Here is a 15,719-nt window from a genome sequence, read left to right as displayed (position 1 = left end):
CTCCTGAATGAGAGACCTCGACTGTTCGGCGCGCGCTCAACCCGTTTATCACCCTGACTGGAGAAATGGCTCAGGCCAACACTGGATTTCTCCGACCTGAAGCTTGGTTTTTCCGAATGAGAATATGGCCGATACCTTTCCCTCGATGATCTGACCTCCTGTTCGTAATTTTTTCTTGGTCTCTCAAAACTTTTGTTCATATTTATTGGCCCCGGGGGAAGCTCGAGTTGGTCATCCTCCACCCGAATCTTTGACTCGTATCGGTTATGGACATCTGCCCATGTCACAGCTTCGTATTCCAGCAAGCTTTCCTTTAATTTGAACGAAGCCGTCGAGCTCCGCACATTGAGCCCCTTTGTGAAAGCTTGTGCGGCCCATTCCTCCGGAACCGGGGAGAGCTCCATCCGTTCCCTTTGGAATCGATTGACAAATTCATGCAGTAACTCATCGTCTCTTTGGGCTATACGGAAAATATCCGTCTTCCGAGCCTGCACCTTTTTGGCTCCGGCGTGTGCTTTTACGAACGCATCGGCGAGCATTTCGAAAGAAGTGATTGAATGCTCGGGCAGATGGTCGTACCACGTCAATGCTCCTTTTGACAGAGTTTCCCCGAACTTTTTCAGCAACACGGATTGAATTTCATCTTCCTCCATATCATTTCCCTTTATAGCGCAGGCGTATGAGGTCACGTGTTCGTGAGGGTCCGTTGTGCCGTCATATTTCTGGATATCAGGCATTTTGAACCTCTTCGGGATCAATTTTGGAGCCGCACTCGGAGGAAAAGGCCTTTGGATGTACCTCTTCTAATCCGACCCTTTCAGAATAGGCGGAGCCCCCGGTATTTGGTCCACCCGAGAGTTGTATGTTTCCACCCTCTTTTCGGTCGAGTCTACCCGCTTTGCCAAAGTTTCGAGCATTCTCAGAACCTCGGTAGAGGAACCAGCTCCGGACCCATTGCTCTCAGCCATTCATGCCTCATCCCTCCTGGGTTCGGCAACACCCTTCGTCTTCTCCGGGGTCGTTGTATCTCTTCTGCTTTCCAATTGGGCAATTGCGATTCCTTGTTCGGCAATCGCTGCTCTCTGTTCCTGCAACATTTCAAAAATTAAACGTAAGTCAATATTATCTTTCGGGGTATCCGGTTCTTTCCGGCCCTGTGTCTGGGACAAAGTAATTGAATTGTGGGTATTTAAAGGATCGGTGGCTGGCTGGGCGGCATTCTCCTGGTTCACGGTGTTTTGCCGGTTGAGGCCCTCCCTCGAGTTAACGGGGTTCGGGTCAGCGGGGTTTGGTAATCCTCGTGGCCCGCTGTCTTCATTTTCGGCAACAATCTCGTTGTTAATGATATGACCATATTGTCCACTGTTAGTCATTTGGTCCGTTTTTACAGAGACGAACAAAAGATATTTTTGATTTTGATGGGTAAGATAGAGATCAAGATCAAAGACCACTATTATCCTAGCTGTTATATCCTGCATTTTCGAACGTCGAATTATTTGTAAGCTGAGGTGGGGCCCACACGTCAAGATTTTTTTTGGGACATGTGAAAAATTACATGAATCACATATGTGAAGTTAAACACAACTCAAGAAGGTCCCTTGGGCCAAATCAAAGTGGAAGCCCTCCAAAAGGACAATTTAAGGAAGCATTTTCGGATGATCTGACTTCTAGGGGCAAAAACGGTATTATAAGTTTGAAATTTGGGAAAACGTCTAGAAATAAAAGTTGTAGATAATTGAATTATCTTTCCATCCATAGGTCGTAGGCCCTCATACGATATCGGGATCAAAATTTATGACCGTTTTACTTAACGAACATCCAGTCAGAAATTTTAACCCTGCGCGAACGCGCCCAGAGGGGGCGCGAACGCGCAGAAGGAAATCATTTAACTCTACGCGATCGCGCTGAGCACTTTTCCAGCTGCTTCTGGCAGCTTCCAAAACAATTATAAAGAGGGGGAGACCCCCTCATTTTCAGTCCAAAACCACGAACACCACCCCAAAAATCCCAGAAAATTTCCCAACTTTCCACCACCAAATTTTAGCCCAAACCAGGTATAATTTCCCAATTTCAGTCCGGATAGCGTATAGTTTTCACTGCAGAATCGTATGGCAGTGCGTTGTGGCATAAAACTAAGGTGAAAAAGGGAAGATACAACAATATTAAAAGGAGAAAGGTATGAATCTCTTCCTATTTGTGTTAATACTAGTTTATTTACGAAGAAAACGCGATTAAATAATTGTATACTGAGTTAATTACTTATAAAAGTTGGAAAACAGCGTGTGGGCTGTTTTATGGAATATGTTGATATGAAAAAGGATATTATTGATGTTGGTATTGTTGTTGTGTTGTTGACTGCTGAATTAAAAATTCGGGCTAGGCATATAAGCAGGGGAGATGCTGCCCAAATTTCTGTAGACAAATAGTGAATTAAAGAATGCTAAAAGTCTTACTATTGACAATTGGTAAATGTGACCATTTGTAGATTTTGAGCGAAACGGGAATTGAATTTGGACAAGCGTAAGACGCAGCTAAGGTATGTAAAGTCTTTCCCTTCATTCTTAGGCATGTTCTGAACATAATAGGCTCGGCCGCGAGCCTTAAATACGACTCCGTTCCTCGGAATTCGATATGGAAATCTGCTCCAATTCCTTCAGTAAGATTGAAACTATGTCCTTATAAAATATCTTTAAAGTATGCTTTTGTACGAAACCTTCCTAAACGGAGTCGGAATACTTTCGAATGATTATGGATGACCTCATAAGGTCTTTTATCAGTAATTTATGTATCTTGCCTCGAGTTGGTCCGAGGTGGGCCCACGGAGCCCCGATACCCCGTGAATGATCTAAATTGCCTCATTTCCGTCCGTTTTTCACAGGCAACATCTGAACTATCATTTTGAACATAATATGACTGTTTTTATATAAATCTCACAATATGGTTTTGATATCTGAAAATCTAGTTCGAGTTATGATCTGTCGTGCCTCCCCAAGTGACGTGTAGGTGCGTAGTTTGAAAACTATCTGAATACTTTGATTCGATCTGCCAGTTGGCCTATTTCTGTTCCGTTGAATCTGTACGACGATCTGTACGTATGTGGTTTTTCATTAATCAGTTCGTGCATGTGCTATGATTCCTTTCACCGGATCCCGGGCCGGTATGTATATCGTGCGGATGGGCCGCCGAGCCCCATATGTGAATTCCGAAGTATGATGTGTCCGGTTTCGGGGTACTGTGGTATATGTCCGTCCCCGATTACCGAGGATATATTATGAAGTATGATGTGTCCGGGCTCGGGGTGTTGTGTTATCTGTCCGCCCCCGGGTACCGTGGTTATGTTATGATGTATGACGGAGATCGGAGAAGAATTTCTGATATATGTTGTGTTGTGGTGTCAATGGCAGGAGTGGCGACCACGTTCCTATACCCTATATACGATTCTGTCTGTCCGTGTGGATTATCTGTCCGACCAGTTATGATTCTGTCTGTCCGTCTGGATTATCTGTCCGACCGGTTATGATTCTGTCTGTCTGTCTGGATTATCTGTCCGACTGGTTATGATTCTGTCTGTCCGTCTGGATTATCTGTCCGACTGGTTATGATTCTGTCTGTCCATCTGGATTATCTGTCCGACTGGTTATGATTCTGTCTGTCCGTATGGGTTTGGATTCTGTACGTCCGTATGGATTTTGATTTTGTCTGTCTGAACCATGATTCTGTCCGTCTGTCGGGACCATGGCTCTGTCCGTCCGGCTTATGATTCTGCCTATTATATTTCTGTGCTTCTGGTCCAGATCATGATTATGTTTGATATATTTCTGCTTTACATACTCGGTACATTTTTGTACTGACCCCCGGTTCTTCGGGGGCTGCGTTACATGCCCGCAGGTACAGACGCACCTGGAGATACGCCGCCAGTTTAGGGCATCGATTCTGCAGTTTGGAAGAGCTCCCTTTGATCCGGAGCGTGTACGTTTGGTATATATCTTTTGTCTTCTGTATTTTCTGTATGTATGGTTACTCTGGGTACGGCGGGGCCCTGTCCCGTCATCTGATTCTGTATGTCTGTAGAGGCCTGTAGATAGATATGTGGGTTACGGGTTACATCTGTTCAGGTAGGTACGAACGATCTTGCGACTCCGTATGTATGTTAGCCTCATCGGCTTATCTGTGGATTTCAGTATGTTCAGGTTTGCACATGTGTACGCGTGCCGTATCTGTATCGGCCTGATTTTGTAAACATCTGTTTGAAAAAAAAATCTGTATGGTACGAAGTTCTATCAGGTAGGTATGTACGGGTACCCAGTTAGGGTACCAGTCGCGGCCCACGGGGTTGGGTCGTGACACTAGCCCCACGATGGACGCCAAACTGTTTACCTCAAATTCGGATAATCAATTAAATTTATGATTGTCCCTCCGGTATTCGACAATTGCACTTTAAGGCTGTTTAAGTGGATCTCGCAGCATTTCACATGGTGTTTTGGTGTAACAACTCTGTGGTGACTATGAGCAAGAAGAAAAGGATTGGGAATGAACCAGAGGGTTGTCGCCAAGGTTGGGAGCGAAAATAAACTTCTTTTTCAAAAATAAAAAAATGGGTCGGATCCGGTTATGAACGGGGTGAATTTTATTGGATTGGGTATTTCAGCGGGTGACACGTCTCCTGCCTGTTAGAATTAGGGGCATATTTACAACTTTGCTTAGCGGCAAGGGCTAATATAACCTAATGGAGCACAGGTTTCAATAATAAAACAAAATAGAAGGGCATATACGTTCCTTTTTCCTTTTTTTAATATACTTTCATGCGGAGAGTTGGACATCCACTTGAGCCTCACATGTCTTCTCCTATTAAGTTAGTGGGACCACAAATAATCCGATTGGCTACTATTTAACCTAATCGCCCTTATAGAGGACTTTCTTTTTTCGTCCCTTATAGAAGACTTGGTGTTCCCCACAAAGTGGAATCACAGACTCCTCTTTGTCTAATCAATCAAATGAGATGAACCCATACTCCATTCTTTAACGCTTTAATAACTTGTCAGAGTAACGCATGACAATTTAAATCAAAGATTTCTCTTTTGCTTTCTTTTTTATGAAAATCACTTTGTAAACACTGATCTCTCGTATAGTTTCAGATATCATAATTAGTAAAATATTTAGCTCACTTTACTGCAATTGATCAAAATAGTAGTGAAGTGCAATTGCCCGTCCATTTGTTTGTGTTTTCTGTAGATAACTAGATAGTATAAAACCAGCCGTACAAAATAATAATTGTGGAAGTTGGTGTATATGTAAATGGCCAAAAACGATCAATAATTTCTAAACTCGTAGATTATATAAAATCCATAAAATAAACTGTGACTCGCCCAAACAAAAAAAGAAAAAAAAAAGAAAGAAAACATGTAATATTAAATGGAAAAACTTTTCTGCAAACTAATCTCTCGTATAGTTTCAGATATCATAATTAGTAAAATATTTAGCTCACTTTACTGCAATTGATCAAAATAGTAGTGAAGTGCAATTGCCCGTCCATTTGTTTGTGTTTTCTGTAGATAACTAGATAGTATAAAACCAGCCGTACAAAATAATAATTGTGGACGTTGGTGTATATGTAAATGGCCAAAAACGATCAATAATTTCTAAACTCGTAGATTATATAAAATCCATAAAATAAACTGTGACTCGCCCAAACAAAAAAAAGAAAAAAAAAAGAAAGAAAACATGTAATATTAAATGGAAAAACTTTTCTGCAAACTAATCTCTCGTATAGTTTCAGATATCATAATTAGTAAAATATTTAGCTCACTTTACTGCAATTGATCAAAATAGGAGTGAAGTGCAATTGCCCGTCCATTTGTTTGTGTTTTCTGTAGATAACTAGATAGTATAAACCAGCCGTACAAAATAATAATTGTGGACGTTGGTGTATATGTAAATGGCCAAAAACGATCAATAATTTCTAAACTCGTAGATTATATAAAATCCATAAAATAAACTGTGACTCGCCCAAAAAAAAAAAGAAAGAAAACATGTAATATTAAATGGAAAAACTTTTCTGCAAACTAAAATTAAGGTTGCAATAACAGGTCAAAGAGTACAATTTTCAGTAACGGTTAAACCTATCTATTGACAACTAAATATGAACTCAGATGGTCTAATTACACCTCAACTTTGGATTTGATTTACAATAACTCACCTGCGAGCATCTGCTAATCGTTTGCTCATTCAGATAATTTGCCAACTTTTGGCAGCATTGTTACTACACCCCGAAACAGAGCTGTGGAAAAAGGTGATGGTTGAAGCAAAAAATCAGCCCAGGCTAGGCAAGGAGGAGGTCAATAGCTGCAAACCTCTCGTACCAGGACTCAGCAATGGGACAATCAATCAATAAGGAGAGCACAGTATTTACAGAAGAAGGGTTACTAGATATAGCCATAGACACCTGTGATAGGAATGGCTAGTCGAAACTTGAAGAGCGACTAAACCTCCCTTGCAAATAATCCTCCACGGAAATGGTTGGCCCCGTGCTGTTACAGGAAAGTGAGGACTCATCCTCCAAATTCAGCAATGCAAGATTAATAAAGGATTGTATGTTTGAGGGTTGTTGTTCACCATCGACAGAATCTACTTCCTCTGAAGCTTTGCCTTCTTCCCTTGCCCACTTAATTGTTTCAGCCTCACCTTGGAGGAGTTTCACCACCTGTTTAAAATATTATTGCCATTAAATATGATAAATACAACAAGGCGGCAACAGATTTTAGTACAAAATAACCTCAACTAGAGTGGCTGACAGAGTTTACTCACGATATCAATTTGAGGTCTGATTCCAGGAGCTCGTCTGATGCACAGCGATGCTGCCAAGACCATTATCTCAAATTGATCATGGTCATAAGCGTCAATCAAGCTCGGATCTAGCAACTCCCTCATGTTCCCACCCTTCAGAATTTGCTTCGCCTGAAAATGATTATCCACAACTTGCAAAGCTCAATCTAAAATGCACTAGAAAGAGGAAAAGATATTCTATTCACAATTTGCAAAGATGACAACTTACCCACATGACTAAGCTTTCCTGACCTTTCTCGTTTCCATTATCAATTGGCTTTTTACCAGACAAAAGCTCAAGGAGAACAACACCAAATGCATACACATCAATCTTTTCGGTTATCTTTCCATGCATAAAGTACTCAGGAGCCAAGTAGCTGCAATATAAGATCAGTTATAAACTAAACAACGGCTCCTCTTTTTTATTTTGATGAAATGAAGTAGACAAATGTTATTTGAAATCAAAATGAAAAACGTTAAATTACCCAAATGTTCCGGCAACATCAATGCTATCTAAATGATTCGGACAACTTGAGGCCAATGTTGCAAGTCCAAAATCTGAAAGCTGAATGCAAAACAGCAGTTAATTCAAGTCATTCACCGAAAGACATAAACTTTAAGGAAGAAGAATAAACTACCTGTGGCTCAGAATCATCAGACAGGAGAATGTTTGAAGATTTCACATCCCTGTGGATTATGGGCCCATCAGCTGCATTGTGTAGGTGGTCCAATGCCTCGGCAACACCCAAAGCAACCTTGTATCTATCTTCCCAGCTAAATGAATTTTGATCCTTTTTAGAACCTAGTATTTTACATTGTTGTCAGTACAGTGAATCAAGAAAAAAAAAGATTAAGCCTCCAAAACAAGCAGGAAATATCTAGTTATGGTACCATGGAGATTCTCTTCTAAGCTTCCTCTGGATAACAGATCATAAACCAGTAAAAGGTTGTTCTCCTCTAAACAAAAACCAAACAGCGATATAATGTGCCTGTGATGCAGAGTTGTGAGTATCTCTATCTCCGAGCGAAATTGCTGTGCAACAGCTTCTGATGGCTTCAATATTTTTACAGCCAGTTGCTTGCCATCTGGAAGGCACCCTTTGTAAACCTTACTGCTGCCTCCTTTTCCAATCAAATTCTCTACAGATATAGTTACACATTTAGTGAAAAGTGAAGAATTTATGCTCAAACTTGCAAAATCCAGCAAGGTGGGGACTTACCCGGCAGGAAATCAGATGTTGCTGAACATAGCTCCTGGTAGCTGAACAATCTGCAAATCGGCGAGTACCTTTCAGAAAGACCCTTCAGTTCCTCAGGAAAGATAACGAAGCATTCATCTGAAATAGGATTATCATCACTTCCAACAGGAATAATTGCTCCTTTCTCTTCATCCAAGTTTGTACACGGAGGCTCATCCTTGTCAGATACATTCTGTTTATGATCAGGGTAGATAGCTGCAAAATCTTGCCGACTTGGTCGTTTCCAAACCCATTGCATCACAGATGACCTTTTCCCAGGATATTTTTCAGGTGCCATTATGTTGTGAAGAAACACTCGCTGAAGCAGTGTCCAGCGAGATTTTGACTCGGGGACTTCAATTGTCTTAACAGGCACCAAAGCCATGCGATTGTTCTCTGGTGTACAAGAGTCTTTCTTAGGTGTTAAGCTCAAAGGACTTTTGGTCAGTGTCTTCCTCCGCTTGAATCTTGAATGGGGAACATCTGAGTCACTAGAAGATTCATCTCCAACTGAAGCAGTTGCTTCCCTTTGATAGACAATCTTGCCATTGTCAACAGCAATAACAGAGATGCTCTTTGTCACTTTCCTAGCACAGTACTTTGCAAGTGACACTGATGACCGAATGGCATGATGGCTGCCTGAAGACCCAATGATCAAATTCACAGCACTTTCTAATTTAGCTTCACGAGCAAGAACTTTACGAACTGGTGATCCTCGACAAACTTTAAGCTTCAAATGCACCTGAACAATGATCATCCTAATTCAGATTTTTTTGGAAAAGGTTTTGGCTCCTCTTACTAGGCAGCAGACAAACAGAAAAAGAAAATATGCAAATCTCAAATCTACTTTACTGTAACTAAACAAGTTTGAATCTAAAGTTTAGAAATTCCACAAGAAAGAAGTGGTCCACTAAATATACCACAAAATTGCAAACTAGATATTCCAGTCCTCAACAAATTATGAACCCACCCCAAAATCCAAAAACTCACATACAGCAAAAGTGACAAAGAAATTAATCAAGGCACTAGTAAAATTCTCCTACATAATTTTGGTGCAAGGAAACCAATCTTGATGCAGAACCAAGCACTAAGGTACTTCTCTTAAAAAAGAAAAAAAGAAAAATTATTCATGCCCTCAAAGCAATGGTTTCAGATCTTCATATGTCTGTCCTATTTCATATTTTCCTTTTTTTCTTCCTTCCTATTTCGTGTTCTGTGATGGTAGATGTAAACTCTATAAAGATATTCATATAGTGAAAGGAAGCAAAAGGGGGGTTTATGAGAAAACCTGTTTTAAATTGCAGAAGCCTTCATAAGCAGCAAGCATCGAGTCGAACGACTTCACCAATGAAAGAGGCTCTGATTTTTCTTCAACAAGATCAAAAAATGAAAAATGAGTGGATATACAAAAGAAGAAGAAAACATTAAACATGAACTAAAAACAAGAAAGGGGCACAGAAATTCCAACCAATAATACCATGAAATCCACCACTGTGAGTTAAATGAGAAAGTCATACACAAATCATAGATCCAAAAAATTCGTCGACTTTGCACATGATTCATCAGTAATGAAATCCAGAATATGTATAGATAATAAAAAAAAATCAGAAAGTAGAAAACAAATGAAAATGAAACAGACAGTGAAGAAATTACACACAAAAAAAAAAAAAAAAAAATTGCCAACTAATACAACATCAAATGAGCCGTTGTGTGTGTGAAATGAGACAATTGCATTAATACCCACAAAGCAGAAAATGAGACATTAGAATAGAAATTCCCATAACTATTATCCATCAAATCAACGACTAAAATGAGACATTATATACTCCTAATTAACACTCATTACACAAATAATAGTAGGATATCCGCATAATACTCTGGAAAAAAAAAACAACAATTTCCAAACTATTAAACCATCAAAACCCTCCATTGCATCTCTACAGAATACCCATTACATAAACAGTAAAAAAAATGGTAAAAATCCTCAGCTTTTCACAAAATGACAACAACAACAACAACAAAAAAAAAAGACATAGTGAAGAAAACCCCCATAAACTCCTAATCAAATCAAAGAATAACAACAATGAAGAACACCCATTACATAAGCAGCAAAAAAAAAACTGTTTACCAGAATTAGGATGAAGAACATGGAGAGCAAGAACATGATCTCCAGGCTGAGCAACCTTAACCAAAGCCCACGTCAGCAACTCTTTACTCTTTGAATCTAACTTCACTCCCACTACTGCCACCACCCTTCCCCCCACTTCTCCATCACCACTAACACTATTCTCGCTTTCCACAGTACAACTACACTTCCCTTCAGTACACACTTTCATTGCAGCCAAAAAGGGTAGGGCACTGTGTAATGGAGTTTTCCCCTCTCTCTCTCTCTCTAGAAATACATTGGGGTTTGAGAGAAAAAGAGAATGGCACACTGCCTTTACCCTTTATGCGTCTTTGTGTGTGTGTGTGTGTGTGTGTGTGATATAATTATTAGGGGAAAGGGAAATGATGGTTATTGATTACCCAATATATAACTGATTTTGTCAGAAAGGGTGCTCTCTTATTAATGTCTGTCCTCGTAATTTCCGGGATACAACTTACGCTACGCATATCTTTTTATACATAGACAATATAATTTTATATAGGGCATATTATAACATGGAATATAAATTATTATTTTTCTTAAATTAATATCTCAGATCCAAATTAAGTATTGTTTTATTATTTAAATCAGTTCAAAAATAAGTGTTATGTTAGAAAATAAGAGACATTAGTTTATGTATTTTCAGGTTTGCTTTCTCTTCGATCAAAGAAGATGAGCAAGACAATAAAAGAAAATTTGATATAAAGAGTAACTTAATCAAATAACTTTTACAATTAGTGTCATTAATAATTTTGTAGTTGATGTATCAAGACCTTAAAATAGTAAATATTTATCTGCATCGAATACTCACACTGAGTCATGACTATAATTACTTAAATTAATGGGGACTGAAAACGCATGTCAATTAATCATGGTCTGGTGTTAAAAGGTCTACGTGCAAATACATATCGTGCATTTATCGACTTAGTATAAACAACAACATATTCAGTATAATTGGAGAGTGATATATGCATAACCTTATCCTTATACTTATGGGATAGAGAGATTGTTTCGGATAGACCTTCGACTCAAAATACTTACAATCAAAGTAGGATTGAAAGGAAAATAACGATAGCAAAATAACAAAATAAACAAAGCAAAACTTGATATAAACACCGAGTAAGAATAAATCTTTATGCTTAGACAACTCTCGCTTTGGATCAGAGTATCATAGAATTTAATTTTAAATACCAAATTATGCAAAAAAAAATTGTACACTGTGAATACATTAACTCAAACTCTTTTTAATTTTTGCTTTGAATCGTCTATGAATTGGTATGGCATCAAGATTTACAGCGTCAATTGACCAGATTCTTGTTGTTTTTTAAGAGTCGGACATTCTATTTTTCTCAAGAGGGACAAAAAAATTCAATGAACATTAAAAACTTTAAAAAATATTTTTTATCTACAAAATAAATGTTATTCTTCTTTTTTTCTTTTTATTTTTTTCTCTCAAACGTTTTCTCTAAAGATAATCCAAAACACATCAATTCCTCGAAAATGACTTTCATAAACCTTAGCAAATTTCTGAAAAATAAATTTGAAAAAGAACCGTAAAAATCAACTTGAGGAAAAAAACAAAGGCAGGAAAACGTCACTGTCAAGTTTTGGAATTTACTTCTAGCATACCACGTCAAAAAGCTTGACTGAAAGTTCAATGGACTCTAATATAAACGTTTTATATTCATGTGATCCGAATTTATCCCTAGTTTTCGATGGTGGTAATTTTCAGGGAAAAACTTATAGGAACATGATATTTATATCAAATAATATATGTATGAGACGCAGGTATATACACCTTTTTACAAAATAATTAATTAGTTAAATTAATAAATGTTTTTATTTGATAAAACTACTTAATCATAATAATTTAGTATATTTTGGTATAATCACCGGATGCATGTACGCTTTTACCGATTTTTGGTCTCTCTCGCGAAAAGGAAGACGTAGTTTCCTATGTGTGAAACTTTTTGTTTGTATTTGTTGTTGATTATCGTTTGCTTAAGAGCAAAAAATGAAATAACCTCAAAAACGGAACAATTCTTTTTAAGTAAAGCGTGGACTTTGAAATGTAAACTAAATTTTCTCAGATTAGCATTAAAGCAAATAAAATATCGTGGATTATCCATATTTGAGCATCAAAACACTATGTATGTACATGACGAAAGATAATAAATCTTATACGAATATGAATCGTTTTTTTGTAGAAATTTCTCAGTGTTGATCAAATAATTTGGTGAAAACTTCACTATTGTTTGAGATTAAATATCTTTATAATTTCCTTAATTTATGGGTGAAAATCATTTACACCGCCAACTATGCTTTAAAAATCAAACTCCTCCCTCAACTTTGAACAATAGACATTCTCCCTCCTTTATCCTAAATGATTTTTTAAATGTCTATTTTACCCTTACATTATCAATTTTTGTCTTCTTATTTTTACTTCTTTAAAATCATGATATTTTTCATTTTTTAAATTTATGTAACAAATTTCTTATAAAAAATAAATATTATCTTCTAAGCAAAGAAAAAGGTGAGAAATACTAATTGAGTATAAAAGTTAATGATGTTCTATGGTAAAACAAATTAGCAAAATAAACAAAAAAATAATTTTATTAAAAATAATCAAAAATTTAATATTTGTTTATACAAATGAAAATAACATGTCATAATAACTATATAAATATATTTTTATGCAAGTAATGCAAAACAATTAAAAAATAGAGGCAATTTTTTTTAAAAAAAATATTTATACTGTAAATGATAATTTAAGAAATATTTCATTAGTGACAACCAAAACTCGTTTATTTATATAAATAGAGAATAAGAGAGAAGTGAAACTTAAATATACACACATGCATGTACGTACATATATACATACTTACTACATATAATATTGAAATAACAATCCTAAAATATAGCATTAAATTTTGTTACAAATTAATTAAAGTATTCTACTTATAATGTTAATGAACTTAATAAGAATCTATAAATAGAGGATTGAAAAAAACAAGGGTGAAATAGTCACTGCATAGGATATAAGGGGGCAAATGTCTGTTAGTCAAAGTTGAGGGGAAGTTTGATTTTTCAAGTTAATTTACTACTCAAATCCCAATTGCCCATAATAAAATGATATTTCTTCTATATTTGGTTGTGAACTAAAGATTTGCTATCTAATACGCCTCTAGAATCTCAAGTGAACATTTGTTTCTATCTATTAATTACTAAAGAGGACATATTCGTAATACAAGTTGAAAACGTTTATTTTTTTACTTTATTTCCTTTTATCACCTTTTATTTCTTCTTTGAGGGGTGAAGTCAATCTCTTAAGGAATAAGGTTAGTGATATTAATTATTTGAAGATTTAAACTACATATCCCTACAATATGATTTAGTATCGGGTATACACCCAATATTTTAAAATCACACACTTATACCCTTATATTATACGAGTAGAATTTTTTTTGTTGCTACTATGAGGAAAGTTTCTCAATTGATTAGGACTTTTCTTAAAGTAGAGTGAGGTGATATAACTTATTTCGTTCCATGTTCGACACATTTTTGCCTTTTGAGAGCAATTAAACTAGACATGGGGAGCAAATAATATTTGGAATATTTAGAGAAAAAATTATATAAGTGTTTGGTTTACAATTATTTTCATTATTTCAACTTCAACTTGAAACATAAAATTTGAAGTTTGAAAAATTGATTTGAGACGTAAATTTAGTGAAATAATAAATTCCACTGGGGAGACCTTTACATTTTTCCAAGTGAATTCATGTACAAAACTGAATTGCTCTATCAAATACCCATTTTTCCAACTTTTAAATATCAATCACATATTATCCAAATACCTACTAAGTCATATATATTTACAAATAATTATTCAGGTACATTTTAACTATAAAGTATAAACATTACGTAAGATATATATTGTTTTGTTTTCAAAAAAGATTCTTAATTTTAAATATTTTTCGACATATCTCGAAAGATCAGAGAATCCAAGAAAATTAAGAAAATGCATGCTCGTTTGTGGAGCCGTACACATTCATTATGTGGACCAATTTCAACCATTATTTATGGTCACAATACTTTTTGCCAGCTAAGCCAATATTCTTTATCCAATATCCAATGCTGCTACTCCAAGGCATCTACAGAGTTACCAACTCCACAAGTTAAATTGGATTATTAAATTGAAAAAATTATTTATACAAAAGATAACCTAAAAGTATCATAAAGTGGGAAAAAGAGGAAGGGGAGGAAAGGGGGAGGAAAGGAATAAAGGGGTTATATAATGATGGACGTGTTAAAGGAAGAATGTTATTGTGATTTGTGATGACATCAAGGATGTCTTTTTGACCCTCCTTTTGGGGCATGAGAATAAGGTTCTTTGTTTCAGAATGAAGTTGAAGAAGATAATTTAAAGGTCAAGAGAGAACATTTGGTTTAGAAATAAGTTATACACGAATTAGTCTCCTTTCGTCGTTATACTATAATTAGTAATAGAGGGATTAATAATATAAAAATTATATAATATGGAGATTTCTTCTTAAATACATTATATAAATTACAGAAAAGAGCCAAAAATACCATTAAAGTATGAGAAATGACTTACAAATACCCTTCATCTACCTATTGGTCTAAAAATACCCCTAACCTATTTTTTGGCTCAAGAATACCCTTCAAACTAGCACCCTTTAACTTAATGACTTTTTTCAATTTAAAAAGCCTCGGCTTAATATGATTGGCCACATATATTATTTAATCTATATTATATTAAAAGCACGAAGGGCCTTAGAAATGTTGTCTGAACTTTTTACTCTTCATTAAAAGGCCGTGCAATAGACAAAATAGTCATTTACTATTTCCCTAATATTTAGGAACTTAAAATCAACTAAAATTGTGATTATAAATTAGTATTTTTATTTATAAATACTAACCCTAAACACTTTCAACCACCCCCTCGAATATAAAGGGTTGTTGTGCGGCTTGTGCCCGCATTCTACGTATTAGGTTTGTTTGATAGTTTTGCATTGTCTATTTATCTCTATGTCAATTCACTTTTCATCTATAGTAATACTCCAATTGTTTATGTTATTTCTAACAATATTGATGGTTTTTGCAGAAAAATTTTTGTTTGTTTAGGTTGAGAAAGTCATGGAAGTACTCAAAGAAATAACACAGGTAATAACACAATAGATGTTGTTGTTAGTAGAATGCTTAAAGCTTTATAAAATATTTTGTACTAGATTTTTCTTTTTTGATTTATTGAAATATTTATATTGAAAGCACGAAGGGCCTTAGAAATGTTGTTTGAACTTTTTACCCTTCATTAAAAGGCTGTACAATAGACAAAATAGTCATTTACTATTTCCCTAATATTTAGAAACTTAAAATCAACTAAAATTATGATTATTAATTATTATTTTTATTTATAAATACTACCCCTAAACACTTTCAACCACCACCTCTAACAAAGGGTTGTTGTCCGGCTTGTGCCCGCATTCTACGTA

General features: G+C 36.1%; 1 protein-coding gene across 1 annotated transcript; it reads right to left on the bottom strand.

Moving 5' to 3' along the window:
- Positions 1-6,037: 6,037 nt before the first annotated feature.
- LOC132644846 (protein kinase STUNTED-like) lies at positions 6,038-10,607 on the bottom strand. Its single transcript, XM_060361485.1, has 9 exons — positions 10,189-10,607; positions 9,349-9,428; positions 8,043-8,802; positions 7,714-7,962; positions 7,461-7,624; positions 7,308-7,387; positions 7,052-7,199; positions 6,805-6,954; positions 6,038-6,700 (listed from the first exon to the last, which is right to left on the bottom strand). Exons 1-9 carry the CDS (start codon positions 10,394-10,396, stop codon positions 6,458-6,460), a joined length of 2,082 nt encoding a protein of 693 aa, XP_060217468.1. The 5' UTR covers positions 10,397-10,607; the 3' UTR covers positions 6,038-6,457.
- Positions 10,608-15,719: the final 5,112 nt, after the last annotated feature.

Source organism: Lycium barbarum, chromosome 6, assembly GCF_019175385.1.
Source record: "Lycium barbarum isolate Lr01 chromosome 6, ASM1917538v2, whole genome shotgun sequence".
Lineage (NCBI taxonomy): Eukaryota > Viridiplantae > Streptophyta > Magnoliopsida > Solanales > Solanaceae > Lycium > Lycium barbarum.
The sequence above is the reverse complement of the archived record's forward strand: the minus strand, read 5'-3'. Positions and strand labels throughout refer to the sequence as shown.

What these genes read in the sequence shown, in the direction of transcription:
- LOC132644846 (XM_060361485.1), bottom strand. Translation starts at nt 10,396, where the DNA reads ATGAAAGTGTGTACTGAAGGGAAGTGTAGTTGTACTGTGGAAAGCGAG. An exon ending in CTGATGATTCTGAGCCACAG is followed by an intron (nt 7,388 to 7,460) that starts GTAGTTTATTCT and finishes TTTTGCATTCAG; the next exon opens with CTTTCAGATTTTGGACTTGC. An exon ending in GATGTTGCCGGAACATTTGG is followed by an intron (nt 7,200 to 7,307) that starts GTAATTTAACGT and finishes CTTATATTGCAG; the next exon opens with CTACTTGGCTCCTGAGTACT.